General features: G+C 40.2%; 1 protein-coding gene across 2 annotated transcripts in view; it reads left to right on the top strand.

Moving 5' to 3' along the window:
- The window catches only part of ASH1L (ASH1 like histone lysine methyltransferase), a 3,741,676-nt gene that overhangs the window by 2,509,849 nt on the left and 1,213,966 nt on the right, over positions 1 to 17,861 (top strand). For both annotated transcript variants that reach the window (XM_044080164.1, XM_044080163.1), the window contains exons 18-20: positions 5,269 to 5,421; positions 5,505 to 5,559; positions 5,641 to 5,773. In XM_044080164.1, coding sequence (XP_043936099.1) covers positions 5,269 to 5,421; positions 5,505 to 5,559; positions 5,641 to 5,773 — 341 coding nt within the window. The remainder of the gene's footprint in view (positions 1 to 5,268; positions 5,422 to 5,504; positions 5,560 to 5,640; positions 5,774 to 17,861) is intronic.

Below are 17,861 nucleotides of genomic sequence, written 5' to 3' on the forward strand. Positions count from 1 at the left end.
TGTCATGAAAATATGTATACTAAAAAAATACTGTATAACTTAAAATATACAATAACATCTAACAGCATTTCTCAACATGAATAATGATAATGAAAAATAAAATTAATTGTAAAAAATCAATTAACAAATGTTGCCAGTTCATATGATTTAAATGAAACTGGCCCTGAATTTCAACAAAGGTTTCAAGGAAATACTCTCATTGATCCCAGGTAATTTAGTGGCGTTCAATCTAATCTGCCATTCCATTTCACGTAGTGCTATGTAATTATTAATATCGCCTTGATAATCAGACTGAACCCTGTCAACTATAAAAAATAAAAACTTTTTGAACTCATGACATCCCTGGGAATGCGAAAAAAGTGCATTGTGTTCATCCCCTCTTCTAATAGAACCACAATGTTCTCGGATTCTTTCTTTCAAGCTTCTCGTAGTCATGCTGACGTAAAATGCGTCGCATGACCTACAAGTAGCTATATAAACACAATTCTTGGTTTGACAATTACACAATCCAGGGCAAGCTATGGTGCGCCCAAAACCAGTAATGGTGAGATAAGCCCCTACAGCTATATACCTACACCATTTGCAGCAACCACATTTGTTCATAAAAGAACGCCTAGAACCATTCCAATTCCTTTCCAAAATATCCTTTAGGTTAGAACCCCTGCTATAAACAACAATGGGGGTGTCACCCAAAATATCTCTCATATCTCTGCTCAAAAAATGTTCCCAAAGACTCCTCAAACTTGAACAAATGTCAAGTGAGATGTCATTGTATTTCAAAATAAATTTGGGACTACACCCAACCATGTTGTCCTCTGTCGAAACCTCCATCCTGTTCATATAACAAGACTAAAAAACCTTTGTTTTCAAAATTGGGATGTACTTACTATTCCTCTTTTTATAGACCTCACGTTTGATTTTAGTTAACAAAGTCAATGGGTAACCCCTTTCCAGGAATAAACCAATGAGTATGTATATCTCTTTTTTAAACACTGTGTCATCACTAATTAACTTTGATAAACGGACCATTTGGCCCTTCACTAATCCTCTCCTTTGATGTAAAGGGTGACAACTTGTAAAGTGTAACATAGAGTTATATAAATATATTTTGTTTCTCCCAAGCCACGAGTCCTTCAATATATGACCTGCATCCAACACAGCTATCTAACAATATTTCCCAAAATGCCAACATTTTTTGGTATACCGAAGGTACACAAGGGAACTGAGTATCTTCAGTTTCGACCCATTGTTTCTGCAAAGGGTTCAAAGACTGAACCCTTGGCTTCATATGTTGACCTGTATTGTAAGATAGCTGTGTTGGATGCAGGTCATATATTGAAGGACTTGTGGCACTGTCTAGAGAGACTGAGTTCAGTTGATACAGTGGATATGGACAGTTTTGGTTTTTTAACAGTAGATGTCATCATCTTGTTTTCAGTTATCCCCCACCAAGCTGGCCTTGAATTTTTCTATGACAGTCTTCTGTCCAGCTCTAGTTTCGAATTGAGTAAACTGGAGATTTGTCATGGGTTGATGGAACTTGTTTTAGAAAACAATTTTTTAACATTTGAAGGTGAAATTTACAGGCAGCAAACGGGGGTAGCAATAGGGGCACGTTGTGCTCCGGTGTTTGCAAATCTGGTCCTTTTGGCTTGGGAGAAACAAAATATATTTAATTCTAGCTATGCTGAAAACATTCTTCTCTACAATAGGTTTCTCGATGACCTACTCATTCTTTGGCGGGGGGATGAACAAAGTGTCACGGAGTTTATGGCATATTTGAACATGAGTTCTGGGTTCCTTAAATTCACTTACAATTGGAGTCGAGATTGTGCCAATTATTTGGACATTGAGATTTCCAAAAGTGACATGGGATTTAACAGCAACATCTATAGGAAACCCAGTTATGCGAACTCTATGTTACACTTTACAAGTTGTCACCCTTTACATCAAAGGAGAGGATTAGTGAAGGGCCAACTGGTTCGTCTATCAAAGTTAATTAGTGATGACACAGTGTTTAAAAAAGAGATATACATACTCATTGGTTTATTCCTGGAAAGGGGTTACCCATTGACTTTGTTAACTAAAATCAAACGTGAGGTCTATAAAAAGAGGAATAGTAAGTACATCCCAATTTTGAAAACAAAGGTTTTTCAGTCTTGTTATATGAACAGGATGGAGGTTTCGACAGAGGACAACATGGTTGGGTGTAGTTCCAAATTTATTTTGAAATACAATGACATCTCACTTGACATTTGTTCAAGTTTGAGGAGTCTTTGGGAACATTTTTTGAGCAGAGATATGAGAGATATTTTGGGTGACACCCCCATTGTTGTTTATAGCAGGGGTTCTAACCTAAAGGATATTTTGGAAAGGAATTGGAATGGTTCTAGGCGTTCTTTTATGAACAAATGTGGTTGCTGCAAATGGTGTAGGTATATAGCTGTAGGGGCTTATCTCACCATTACTGGTTTTGGGCGCACCATAGCTTGCCCTGGATTGTGTAATTGTCAAACCAAGAATTGTGTTTATATAGCTACTTGTATGTCATGCGACGCATTTTACGTCGGCATGACTACGAGAAGCTTGAAAGAAAGAATCCAAGAACATTGTGGTTCTATTAGAAGAGGGGATGAACACAATGCACTTTTTTCGCATTCCCAGGGATGTCATGAGTTCAAAAAGTTTTTATTTTTTATAGTTGACAGGGTTCAGTCTGATTATCAAGGCGATATTAATAATTACATAGCACTACGTGAAATGGAATGGCAGATTAGATTGAACGCCACTAAATTACCTGGGATCAATGAGAGTATTTCCTTGAAACCTTTGTTGAAATTCAGGGCCAGTTTCATTTAAATCATATGAACTGGCAACATTTGTTAATTGATTTTTTACAATTAATTTTATTTTTCATTATCATTATTCATGTTGAGAAATGCTGTTAGATGTTATTGTATATTTTAAGTTATACAGTATTTTTTTAGTATACATATTTTTCATGACATTTGTTAGGAAATATAGTTAACAAATTTGTCATTGTTATCATTGAAATTTTGGTTAGGTATATTTTATTTAGGTAAGACATATGAAATGTTATATGAGTGTTTACATATTATATTTCATGTTATTTATAAATATTTTTGAACAAAATAAGGTTATTGAAATTTTCAAGATGGCAGGTTCAATTGACATCAAATGTTTGATTAATTGATTAATTGTATGAAGACTCAACAGTATTTATTTGAAGCAAGCCGGGTGTGTTAATTAAGACTCTGATGAAGCCAGTGTACCTGGTGAAAGCGCTTAGTCGATGTGCTTTTTGGTGGAATAAATTGTCATTTTTTATTCATAATTTGCAACGAGTTTTTGGTTCTTACCTACATCTGCAACGAGTTTCTGGTTGGTGTCTCATTGCCGTTTACATTTGTACTGTGGTCGACATATTATTATCTATTTCCACATGGTTGACTTATGCTTTTAACTTTTGTTATACCCAACACAAGAAGGCAATTCCAGACATAGCTGACCTTAGTCATAGGCCAACTGGGCGGCCACCTAGGGCGCCGCTGTAGCAGGGGTGCTGTTCCACTATTTATGTGGTGTAGTAAGACAAGGATGGAGGTACCAGGAAGTGTGGTAGGGGGCGCCGTGGAGCCCTTTTGCCTAGGGCACCAGTTGACCTAAGGCCACTCCTGATTCTAGGCAGGGTCATGGCTTATTCTACCAGGGCATTGGCTTCACCTTCGGCTTTTTGGAAAGGGTTGGATTCTGGAAATTCATTCAGAAACAACAACATGGACATCTCTGCATACTTTTTACAAAACAGTACAAGCTATATTCCTTCTCCAGGTCTAGGACAGGTTTTGCTAGGACCATCCTCAAGGGGTTTATGAATACTCCATTTTTTTTCCCCCGTCAGTGTAAACTGTGGTAGTTTACATGTGTAACTGAAGCTGCTGCAGTGATTAATATGATGAACTTAGTTAAGTTGTCTAACTGAACTTGCCATGACAATAGATGTTTGAATGCTCATTGCTGTAGTAGCCATGCCCACCATCCCCCTTATTTTTGTTTTTTGTTGCCAGTGAGAGAACTAATGGTTTTATTTCCTAGCACTGACCTTATTAGGGATTTACCCCCCCCCCTTTTCATTTGGCATGAAAGCTGTGAAGAGCTTGGCATCCAAACTTCTTTTTTTTTTTTCCCATCTCAGCTTGAGCTGATTAATAGTTGGGGCGTGGATGGTGCCCTTGAAGCTTCGTAAACTGGCCAGCTGTTACAGCCTTAGGCGTATATAACCCAAATAGCTAAAGCTACTGCAGCAGTAATCATTTGAACATCTACAAGTCTCTCCTCTTTAGATGTCTTCAGCTGTGCCATGAAGTTTGGCACTCATCTAAACCGCACCAGGCTGCTTCATTAGAAAAAGTTGTCAGTAGTTAGTGTGCTTACTTTTCCTCACTGGAAAGACTTTAGGTCTCCATATTCTTAGCTGTTTTTATGTTCTAGAAGCCCTATCCATGTACTCAGTGTTGTACAGATTCTTAGTGTGGCTGCCCTTAAATATTAATCACAGTATTTTCTTAGCAACTTTTAAAACTAGACTGGAGACTGGATGGGTGATTACACATTTTCATCTGGGTTATGTGTGCGTAATATAGTTAATATGGAATGTGTTAGTCTCCTACCAGTACTGGGTGATGTAGCTGAGCTTCACAATGGTCTGCTTGGCTGTAAGCTTAGTTAAAACCTATAAGCAGTGATTCTGTTATTTTCATGGGTTCTTTTTTGTGCGTGTGCTGACACTGCTGTACTTTTCCCTCTGAAGGTAGGAGTCCTTGACATTTTACTTTTGCTGAACCTTCCTTTTTGTACCATTGTTGGATTTGTGTTGGTCAAGGACTGCAGACAGCAGATATGTATTTATTTTGGGCTTTTGTGTCTGTGCTTGATGGAAGATTTCTTCAGTGCTCATTCGTTTGTAAGTGGAGTATCAAAAGTTGACATTTTTTTGGGAAAAGATAGTTTACAACAAATGTAGTAACGAAAACGTTGGATATTCACCTTTGGACACATCCGTGCATACAGAAAAACATTTTCATTTACTGTTTATAATCAGCTGTTTGTATTTTGTGCTGTAATGGTTAGGTGCATTTCTTAGTGCTTGAATAAAAAGGAACGAAAAGTCCAGACAACTTCAGTTATGCTGTTTTGCAACTTATCACTGCAAGTTTTACATGATTTTATTTCCTTATCTTTTTCTAGATGTTTTCATGACACAGTTTGCAGCATTACAGACTTCACGGTCTGTCAAGACAAGACGATTAGCAGCAGCAGAGGAGAATGTTGAAGTGGCACGGGCTGCCCGTCTTGCACAAATCTTCAAGGAGATCTGTGACACAATAATTTCATTAAAAGGTGCATTAATGTACGTAATACTTGTAGATTCATCCCCGAGGAAAGCTTGCAGTGTTTGATTTTAATTTTTTGTTTATTTATAGATTCATCAAACCACGCATTATCAATTCCTCTTCTTAGTCTCCCTCCCAGAAAGAAGTAAGTCACAGTTTGCATTCTGGACTGGCAAATAATGGTATCCGTCACCTGAGAACCTGACTGTGTTTTTGTGTTTTCTAGGAATCCTGAATACTATGAAAAGATTACAGACCCACTTGATTTAATTACCATTGAGAAACAGATTCTGATTGGTCACTATAAAACCGTAGAAGCCTTTGACACAGATATGCTGAAAGTCTTCAGAAATGCTGAGGTAATTTGACTATAATCAGAAAAGAAGTTAATGGTAGTGTCATTCACATCGTCTTGTGTTTTAGTTTTTTTTATTAAATTGTCTGTAATCAATGCAGTCAGTTGCATTGCTGCTGCGTGTAACTAATGTGTTTTGCTCAAAGGTATTGATTAGTTTTATTTGTATTGGAGAGAATTTAAGTGCATGCACACTTATACTGTTTTGATGGGTCCTTGTTTGTAGTAAATTTACCACCAGTCACAAGCTGTCACTTTCATATGTAAAGTCCTGTGTTTGGGCATGTGTTCATACCCATATTAGTGCACACCAAAATACAATTCACCCACTAAGTAAGCACTCACATTTCCAGAAAATAGTATGCGTCATTTACAAAGTTTGGTTCTTTGTACTTGCTGCTGTCTGTAAAGTCCTGCTTTTGCAGATTAAATGCTTGTATGCCTTTCCTTTTGCCTGCCATGCTTTTTACCAGTATTATTTGTACTTTCTCTGGGAGGAAGATGATATTTGCCACAAGTGTTAGTGGTTGAGCTTAGCTACTCAAAGGTAAGGGAGGGAATGTGGTTGTCATGCTTTAGAACTAGAGAAGTGGACAACTCTTAACTAAGATCCAGTGAGGATCCTTCTTACAACTCAGGCATAAGATAGAACATTGCCAGAAGGACAAAGACTGTGAAAGAATTGTTATGCTTTTTTCCTTCTGGTGTTCATCTTCACTTCCATTCCTTTTGGTTGTGAGCTGATCTTTGATTAACAAGGGCTTGCCTGAACCAGTCTTCAGCTTTGTCTAAGGATTAAGGTAAACAGGAAATTTTGTGTGCTGGTTCCTTCTACCTGTTTTAGTCATCCATTAGCAGAGCATTGGTACACATAACAGAAGAATCTAACGCTGGGTGTTGCATCTCTGTCACCTCTAGGACTAATACTGGAAGGTGCTTAGCTCATAAATCTTTCTCAGATTATCTTAGCTCCTCCCCTTTATTTGTAGGGCTTCCAACTACAAGCCACCCCCAGATGCCTTCAGCAACACCATGAAGTTGGTTGTTCATCCAAACAGCACCAGGCTGCTTCATTATATAAAGTTCTGAATGGTAAATTTTTTTCTTTTTAATTGTTTACCTTCCTACAGCTCAGATCCTTCCATTTTTTAATGTTTTGGTGTTGAAGCGCTTGTGTGGCAGTTCTGTTGTCAGATTTATTGGCAGCCTCCCATTACCCTTCTTGGTTAGGCACCATTTTGTGTAGTTAGTCTGAATCAGAATTTTTTGTATGTTACTTTTCTTTCCTGTTTGACAGTTTTCTTGTTCATCCTGAGTAATGTAATCCAGTGTTTTTGATGTAACTTTTGCTGTTGTGACTTGTTGAACTGTTTCTAACCATGGATCATGTTAATGAGGATCAGTCATTTAGGAAGCACCCACCCCAGGAAAAGCACTCAAAGTGTGTTATATTTGAAGCTCATATTTCAGAGGACTTCTGTTTTTGCCTTCATTATGCCCTCTGCCATTAAGAAGTGTTAACAATAGACTCAAACTAGAAATGTATAGGGCTACCCTGTGTCTGTGCCCATGAATTTTCTGTTCCACCTTGAAGGTTTCTTTTCCCAAGAGAAAAAGACCTACTGATGAAGATGTAACTTCTTCTCCAAAGAAGCTCAGAGTAGTTGATTCTGACACTGAGGCTTCTGAAGTTGATGTATTTTTTTCTGACCCAGTGTCTGTTAAGCATTCTTCTGGTGTGACTCTTCCCAAAAGGACCTCAACTTTTTCTTTTCATCCTGAGATTGTTGCCTCTGTAGCCTTGAAACTGGTGCTTCATACTCCGAGGTTGTTATCCGCTGTGCCTGGTGAACAGTATAGGTCACTTCTGTCTAACTGGCTGTACAGAAATGTGGAATGAACTCTCTTAAGATGCAGTAGATGGTCTCTTGTGTCTTCCCTTGCTAACATTGTGGATTCTAGATAACCTTCACTACCAAATTTTTCAGATCTTACTCCTTGTCCTTTCCTCTCTGTGCTCAGTTCACTCTACATTAGCTGTTCAGCGCTTGGTCAGCCCATGGTGTTTGAGACTGATTGCCCCTTGGGGTCATTGTCTTTAACTTTGATTGTCCTTTTTAATTTCTCCAAATCATTTGGGATGTTCTTAGTGTTTCACTGTTGCAGTCATTACATTTGGGTAATCTGCTGGCAGGTTACCCTCAGTCGGCCTGATTAACAAAGTCTTGGGTCCTGCGTCAGTTGCTGTCCCTTCTTCCATGACATCAGGGGTATAAAACCTGCAGCTGACACCATTACATCAGTCTTTCTTGACGTGCGGTGCACAAAGCAGAAGCAGTTCGCAAGTGCCGGTTGTCCGACTCCTGAAATGTTCACTTTCGAGTTTCAGAACCAAAGTCTTTAACTTAAAGCTAAGTACGCTGTTGGGGAAACTTTTTCTTGCTCCTTACCAATGTCAGTAAAAGTTAATAATTGCATTACTTGTGGAAAGCAAATACCTCATAAAGATTTTCATTCAGACTGTATTCCTTGCCTAGGCCCTGACCACAATGTACCTTGTCGGTTTTGTGCCTTATTTAATCAGCGCACCATCTGTCGTCTGTACATTTTTGCCTCTAAATATTTCGGTTCTCGTTTTAATTATTCAGAAATGTTGGTTAGCCATCCGACTACTGGGATTCTGAAAAAATGCAAAGATAAAGATAGACAGGCCGCCGAGGTCCAATACTGCCGACGATGCTTCTCCTAAGCCATTCGCCAGTTCCCCGGTACTCATTGAGGTGCTTTCACAGCCCCTGATACCCTCTACTTCTGATTCACAGGCCTCTACTGAGACTCATTCGGAGTCCGGTATGCCGCGAGATGCTTCACCTATGGTACCCGCGGATGTCTCTACCTTGGATGGATCCGCAGCCGCTGTGCAGGTACCAGCTTCTGAGGCTATATTCAGACCTAAAGACTTGCGTAGTAAATCAACACCACCTTCAATACTAAGGCCTAAATCCCGATCTGTGTCTAAGAAACAGATGCCCAGGCCACATGTTCAGGCCCCAGTGCCTAAAAAAGAAATTATCAAAATGGCTGAAGATCTAATTACTCTAATCAGGGGTAGTCAAACCCCCCCCCCCCCTCTCCTCTAAGAGGCCTAGGGCTGAGCTTGATTATGAATCTTCTGATCAGGATTTTGTTTCTTCTGACTCTTCTAATGACCTGGATTTGTCCATACCTACTTATGAGGATTCTGATGCAGAGGATTTCATTCCCTCTGCTTCCCCTCCTGATGATTTTTCTTTTGGGGAAACTTTACATACTTTAATGCAGCATTTCCACTGGGAAAGTCAGGAATTTTCTGATTCAAAAAAAAAAAAGAGGCTTAGAGATTTCCATTTTCTTCCTCAGCATATGCCTTTGGCTATACCTCCTGTACTAGACATTGTTGATGATGTGTTTTGGAAATCCATTATGGTCCCTGAGTCTCTGCCTCTGGCTCCTAGTAAACCTGACAGATACTACAGGGTTCCTGAGTCCCACAGGTTCATTTTCAAAAATCCTGTTGCAGATCCAGAAACCATTTCTCAGGGGCCCAAAGGCATTAAGGCTTCCACTGCTAAAAATCCTACCCTTTCTGATAGATACTCCAGGGCGCTGGATAGATGTGGTAAGGGCCTTAATCCAAACATTCAACTATGCAAGACAAAGACATACCAACTCTACATATGCAATAGTCTGAACACTTTTACACCCTGTCCTCCACCCCAACAACCCAAGATTGTGGCAAATTAACTTAAACATTCTTTTGTCCAGCCTTTCTTCTCTTTTTTCATTGTAATGCCTACATTTCTTAAAAGTGAAAAAGGAGAAAAAAATACTTTACTTTATTCCCTGTATCACATACGAGAGTAACTGAAAATGTTTTACCATATATCATGCAATTTATATCATGAAATGTTTTATAAAAATACTATTAAGAGCAAAAATTATTTTACTTACTGGTACTTTTTTTTTTCTTTTAGTGTCCTTCAAAACATTAATGATAGGAAGTGGGTATATGCTTTTTAGCCCCATAAAACTTCTGCAAAAGTCCAATCTTTCTCAGTCATTTTGTTGTAAAGCCATATTTGATAAACGTGATTGTTGTTTCATAATCTCACATTTTTTGACTAATTTCAGTGTAGCAGGTCTTTCTCATGTTCATTTACTTCACTCAACTCCAGATTCCAGTTCAAGTCCAAGGTACTTCCGATTTTTTTTGTCAACTCCTATGCTTTTTTTCTGTCTCTCAAGCATTTTCATGTGTAACATTAGAAAGGATTTCACTGGCAAAGTGTTTCTGTGAGCTTTAGTATCAGAAAATACGCAGAGTCCCCTTTTTTTAATGGCTCATGTTTTGTTGGACAAACTTTTGTATTTCCACCTTACCCTGTTCTGCTTGAAAAAAATCACTTTGATCCTCTGGGAAAAAATTCTGAAGGCAGCTGGGTACAGCAGCTTGAATGCCACACTTGCCTCTCAACTTTCCCTGATTGCTGGGATACATTTGCTTCTCTTCTGCCTGGTGTACAGTTAAAAAGTCATTTTCCACAAACACACTACTTTCTCCAACTTGTGTACAGCCATCTTGAAAGTCAACTTTCCCATCTTTTGAGCCAGCAGCATCTAGTCTAAAGATGCCCACTTGGAACATCCGCTTGCTGGTAAGTATCATCTCACCCAGGGAAATCTCAGCGCTACGAGCTATGATGTGCATGGGAACCCTTCACTGTGTTAAATAGGGACAGGGTTACCCTTAAAACTAATCAATCCATTATGCCTAAAATAGTTTCTTTCCTTGAACCAAGCTATTCATTTACCAGTGTTCTTTCCTAACACAAAGAATAAGTTAGAACAAATCTTGCATTCCTTGGGTGTACACCCTTCAATTAGAATTTACCTAGACATGACAAAATTCCCTAACCAAACAGACCAACTTCTGCAACCTTAGCAGTCAGAGCTTTAAACTGCCAATTTCATATGTTAAAATATCAACAGCATATTATTGGACTGCTTAAACAGAAAATGATGTTGATTCCTGACTGTGTGGAAAATAAAGATTTACAGGATTTAATGCATTCTGCTGAACAAGTTGGAAAACATACTTTGCAGTGTGGTTTTGATTCTTTAGAGGCCTCCTGCAGGGCTGCTGTTACTGGGTCTGTGCTTAGAAGGCATGCTTGGCTTAAGGAGCAATCTTTGCCTGATCATGTTAAAGCAAAATTGTTGGATGCTCATTTAAATCAGGACCGCCTGTTTGGCAATAAGGCTGAAGAAGTTCTAAAAAAGATGGAAGATAAAGCTAAATGTATGCAAACTGTTAAAGATTTCTTTCAAGTGCAACCTCCAAGATTTAGTAGGCACTGGCGTACTAAGAATTGGTCTTTTCCAGCTCCTTCCAGATCTTCTCAAGCCAAACCCAGACACACTAAAATCCCCAGGTTTCAGTCCCAGGGGACTCTCAGAACTAAGCAATGGGGGGCCTCCACTTCCAAATCTGGAAATAACAAGACACCCCCCCCTATGGTAAACAGTCTCAATGACTTCCTTTTAAAATTACCAAGCACTTACCTTTTAACCGCCCCTTTGGGGGGAAAGATTGCTCTTCATGCAAAGAACTGGGAACTCATAACCCAGGACAAATGGGTTTTAAATATAGTGTCCCAGGGATGCAGATTTCATTTCCACACATTGCCAGCACCAAACGGGTGGCCAGACCTGCCCCCATATCAGTGGGCAGAGACTCAAAAACAGGTGATTTCCCTCTTAAACATGGGGGCTATTCAACCAGTACCAGAAGAGGAAAAGGGACAAGGTTTCTATTCCAGGCTTTTTCTGGTACCCTGAAAAGACAAACCATGGCGTCCAATCCTGTACCTGTCTACTCTAAACACCTTTCTGGACATTCCAAAATTCAAGATGCTGACTCTTCACCAGTTACTTCCTATTCTAGACAAAGATGCCTGGTTGGCAACTCTAGATTTAAAAGAAGCATACCTGCACATCCCAATCGGGGAATCTTGCAGAAGATACCTACGCTTCAAAGCAGGCTACTTGCATTATCAGTTCTCTGTACTGCCCTTTGGCTTGTCTACTGCGCCCAGGGTATTGACAAAGTGCCTGGCTCCAGTTATTGCATTGTGCAGGCAAAGAAATATTCAAATATATCCATACCTGGGCGATTGTCTAATTCAGGCAGAAAAAACAGGGCATGCTTTTAAATCATCTGGCGTTTGTAAAAAGGGTTCTAACTTGTCTGGGGTACACCATAAACGAAAATAAATAACACCTGGTACCCTCTCAACAAATTACATTCCTGGGTGCAAGCTTGAATACAACTGCCCAGATGGCTTTCCTCACGCCAGAGAAGCAAATTCATTTGGTAACTTACTTCAAACAAGTGGCCACAAAAACCCTGCTATCTGCAAGACAAATACTGCAAGCCTTGGGGTTCATGGCCTCCTGCATTCTTCTAATTCCATATGCAAGACTGCATATGAGGAAACTACAGTGGTACTTAAAAAGTCTATGGAGTCAACATTGTCACAGCCTGGAAACAATGATTCCTATCATTCCTTGCCTACGCTCGGAGTTCCTATGGTGGGCAGAAGTCTGCCACCAAAACAAGGGACTGCCATTCACACTACCCCCTGCTGCCCAAACCCTAACTACAGATGCATCCGACTATGCATGGGGGGCTCAACTGGCAGGGAAGTGCATTCAGGGAAAATGGAACCCAATTCAAATGCACCTACAAATCAATCAAAAAGAAATGTTAGCTGTACAGAATGCTTTGACAGCCTTCAAGGACTACATTCTTCCAGAACAACTAATGGTAAAGACGGACAACACCACGATTATGTGGTACATAAACAAGCAGGGGGGTACACATTCCTACCCCTCTGTAGACTAGCCATGGCATTGTGGAACACAGCCTTGAGCTACCAAGTGCACCTACAAGCTCAATTCCTGCCAGGAAAATTAAATACACTGGCAGATGGACTAAGCATAAACCTCATGGACCCACACGAGTGGAAACTGGAACCAAGGATTTTCAACATGTTGACAAGCAAATGGGGGAGCCCAGATATATACCTGTTTGCCTCTTCCCAGAACCACCAATTGGACAAATGTTGCACAAGGACTCCCCACAAACAAGCCTGGAAAGTGGATGCTCTGTCCTTCAGCTGGAAAAACCTATCAGTCTATGCCTTCCCCCCTCTGCTCTCCAAAATACTACTAAAAATCAAACAGGACAAACCAAGGATGATTTTGATTGCTCCAGACTGGCCACGCCAACACTGTTACCACCTCCTGTGCAGTGTGTCACGGTCATCTCCATGGCACCTGCCTCAGACTCCTTCCCTGCTGCCTCAGCAGGAGAACCAGATTCTGCGCCCTCAGCTTCTGACACTGAACCTTGCAGCCTGGCTAATTACTTAATCTCTCCTTTACCATCCCTCAGCAAACCTGTGATGGATATCATTTTAGAGGCAAGGAGGCCTAGTACTAGAAAATCTTATGCTGAAAAATGGAAGAGATTCTGTGCCTTGAACCAGTCTCAAGGGATGAGCACAGCAGCGCCCAATTTACCTCAGATTTTACAATACTTAACTGAGATGCTTCACAAGGGCCTGTCTTTTTCCTCCATTAAAATCCATGCCTCAACCATTTCAGCTCATTATAACACAGAACCTCCCCTCTTCTCTCATCCACTGCTCAAGCAGTTCCTCAGAGAGGCCAACAATTTGAGACCACCCAGGAGAACTCCAACCCCAGCCTGGGAACCTTAACCTTGTCTTGAGAAACTCACTCTACCTCCTTTTGAGCCAGCCGCTACTGCAGACTTGAAATTTCTTTCTTGGAAAACAGCTTTCCTTTTAGCAATCACTTCAGCTAGAAGGGTATCTGAATTACAGGCCTTTATGGCAGTGGAGCTTTTTATCATCTTTCATGCGGACAGGCTGTCCCTCAGAACCAATCCATCCTTCATGCCCAAGGTGGTATTCAATGTGGCTCTTAATCAGTCCATTAATTTGCCAACCTTCTTTCCCAATCCACAGAATAAAGGGGAATGGATACTGCATTCCTTAGATGTGCACAGACAACTTAGATTCTACTTGGGACAGGACTAAACCTCAAAGGAAATCTGAACAACTGCTGGTGGCATTTTCTACAGAGGCAGAGGGGAAGGCTATTTCAAAGCAAACCATTTCTAAATGGATAAGCCATTGCATTCATTTCTGCTGTAAGCACAATGGAAAATCTATCCCCCAGGGGATCAGATCAGACCTCACTCCAGCAGGGCTGCATCTACCTCTACAGCCTTTCTCAGAGGCATCCCTACCAGGGACATCCTAGAAGCTGCTACCTGGAGTTCTGTACATACTTTCACCAAGCATTATCATTTGCCAATTTTCTCTAAATCCAGAGCTGGCTTTGCCACTGCAGTCTTGCAGGGCCTTATAGCTGGCCATAATGCTGTCTGAATTCCTCCTCCCAACCATAGCTTTGGGAATCTTCCTAAATTTAATGACTGCAACAGTGAAACACGAAGAACATAGTACAGTTGTGTACACTTAAATGTAGATGTTCGAGTGTATTCACTCTTGTAGTCCTGGTTACCCTTCCTCCAGCCCCTAACTTCTTTTGGCTATACCTCTACTTTCCTTTACTATGCGTAAAAGCTTTTTTGGTGTATTTGCTTTTGGAGGTATTTCTTTGTACTTTTATAGTTAATTGTTTCCCATTAGGGGGGCACCTGACATCTGGGGCAAGAACAGCTGATGTAATGGTGTCGGCAGCATGTTTTGTACCCCTGACGACCTGACTTAATGGAACAAGGGACAGCAACTGACACAGGACCCAAGACTTGTTAATCAGGCCGACTGAGGGCTACCTGCAAGCAGATAACTCAAATGTAATGACTGCAACAGTGAATGCACTCGAACATCTACATTTATGGTAAGTGTACACAACTGTACTTTCCTTGGTATCCATTTTCAAAAGGGAATCACAGCCCAGTCCAGCTATGGAGACAGCCCCCCCCCCCCCCCCCAACTTCGAACGGCAGGTAGTTTATTGAAAAACTTTCGGGACAACCACTTGTTCAGTGCTAATGCATCACATAGTGACAACAGAATTTTTTGTATAAAATACATTCATGTTATGTGATCACAGCCAACCAATAAAATAAATTAAAACATTAATTAAAAACACAATTATTGCACACATTTAAGAAACAATGCACTCAAATAATACCGCACTCATTCACACATCTGATATTGATGCTGAGTGTGTTTTTTTATTAAAATAGGTTTTCGGGTGACAGGATTATTCAGTCCTTGTTTACAGTCAGCATTTGGTCTAAGGGATCCAACCATATTCACTAATATCCAATACATTGTTTATATCTCCACCCTGAAATTACCCTAAATTTAAAATCATGCTTACTGTGTCTAAAATATGTTTACTTAAATCATTCATTGCCACAGCTCTAAATATCTCAAGAGTTATTCTCAATAATTCGCTCCCTAAACTTGCGACTATATTTGCTCACATAAAAGGAGGGGCATGTAGTGGAGGTGATGAGATATACAACATGTGTGGTATTACAAGTGGCATGACACTGAAAAAATGTTTAATTCGTAATGGGGTATATAAATATATTGTTAGTAAGTATATCCCTACAACAACTACAATTATGACATGGAAAAGTTTCCATCTTAGTCTGTAAATTCCTATCCTTCGTACTACCTAAGTTGAAATCCTTATAGCATAATCTTCTCTTAATGCTCTTAAAGTTTCCGTATGCAAACCTTGGTTGGTCACCCAATAAATGTAAATCAGGCAGACTTCTTAGGATCTGCCAATTTTTACATATATTCTTTACTTGGGGTTGTTCTGATATTCTAAGTAGTTGTATATCGAATCATATTTTCATGCACATTAATATCTCTGTGTTGATTATTAGGTCCCCTCAAATATGGTACAGCTATATTATCCCTGTCATGCCACTTGTAATACCACACAAGTATATCTCACCACCTCCACTACATGCCCCTCCTTTTATGTGGGCAAATGTAATTGCAAGTTTAGGGAGCTAATTATTGAGCATAAGTCTGAGATATGTAGAGCTATTGCAACAAATCCTTTAAGTAAACATATTTTAGAGACAAATAGAAAGCATGATTTTAAATTTAGGGTAATTTATGTCATTAAAAAATTGCCCTGAGGTGGAGATATAATGTATTGGATGTTAGTAAATATGGTTGGATCCTTAGACTAAAAGTTGACTGTAAACCAGGATTGAATAATGTTGTCACCCTAAAACCTATTTTAATGAAAAAACAAACTCAGTATCAATAACAGATGTGTGAATTAGTGTGGTATTAAAGTGCATTATTCTTTAATTGTGTGCAATAATTGTGTTTTTTAATTAATGTTTAATTGATTTTATTGGTTGGCTGTGATCACATGACATTAATGTATTTTATATAAAAATTATTTTGTCACTATGTGATGTATTAGCACTGAAGAAGGGGTTGTCCCAAAGTTTTGCTTGTTTTTCAATAAACTACCTGGAATTTGAAGCTAGACTTGCTCTTTGACGGTTGTATACTACTGCAAGTCCTTATTTAAGCTTAAACATCTTTAGCTATCACCAGTGATCAACACAGGGAATTCCCACATTACTGCCTCTCCCTCCCTGCCGCTTCATCAGTCGCCCAAGCCACTAAACAAGTCTGGGTCAGCTGGGCTGTAGTCAGGGCTTTATCTCTCTGCTCCATCAACACAACATACACATACAGTTCTTTTAGTGCTAAAAAAGAATTAGGACCTCTGGCCACTTCTTAGTTTGAGTTATGTAAGTCAGTACATTGACAAGAGGTACATTCATATGGTCATAGTGCATTCCATCCTTCCCTACCTGCCTAAAGGAAATTGAATGTGTTGGTTGGACCTTCAGTATGTGTATCTGTATATCAGAATCACAAAGGAGTCCAGGAGGTTTCTTCACTTCCACATAGAGGACAGTCACTTTCAGTTCTGAACACTACCATTTCGTGTTACTACAGCTACGAGGATGTTCAAGTGTACATCCATAGTCAAAGCAGCTGTCTGACTCTTGAGTTTATAGGATCTTTCATGGACACCTCTACCCTAAGGCAGCAGTTGACTATCCTGGGCACCTGGTAGGCCCAACCACCAATTTGCACATCAGTATTCTAGAGAAGAGCACTGACAGCCTATCTTCTTCTTTCGGCTTTTCCCAGTTGGAGTTGCCACAGCGGATCACCTGTCCGGTCATGATTGGCAGTGGAGTTTTACAGTGTCGAGTTGCCAGCCCACCGCCTAACCTTCCACAGAAGGCACACACATGCACACACTCAAACCTAGGGCCAATTTAGAGTGTCCAATCTACCTACTGTATGTCTTTGGGATGTGGGAGGAAACCGGAGCACCCAGAGGAAACCCACGCGACCACAGGGAGGACATGCAGACTCCGCACAGAAGGCACCCCAGCCGAGGATCGAACCGGAGAACCTCTTGCTGTGAGGCGGCAAAGCTAACCACTGCAGCACTGTGGCCGCCCACTGACAGCCTAACATTGCAGGTAATTTAGAACTCCTTTCCCTGTGTTGTGATTGCTGTCCATTCTGCCGGCATGTCAGTGTTATGGAATATAAACAAGCAGGTGGGAACCATGAGTATTCTCATTGCAGGGAGGCCATGAGATTTTGTAGAGGGGCTCTTGCCTCCATACATCTTTTAGTTGTTACATATATCCCAGGTCAGGCCAGTTCTCTTGCAGACAAGCTCAGCCATTGTCTTCTAATGCCGCATGAGTGGTCCAGCAATCTTATCTATAGCTAAGACCCTCCTGCTTCAATGAGGGAAACCTTGCTGACCCGTATTTGTGTCTTTGTCAGACTACAAATGTTAATTACTTTTCCATTATTGTTCCCTTGGGAGAATCCACCATGGATGCAAATGTCAAGAAATGGCTGCTGGAGCTTCTTTACATCTTTCTCGCATTTATTTTTTTTCCTGAAATTTCT

This window comes from Protopterus annectens, chromosome 8.part0 (assembly GCF_019279795.1).
Source record: "Protopterus annectens isolate FY-2018-M chromosome 8.part0, PAN1.0, whole genome shotgun sequence".
NCBI lineage: Eukaryota > Metazoa > Chordata > Ceratodontiformes > Protopteridae > Protopterus > Protopterus annectens.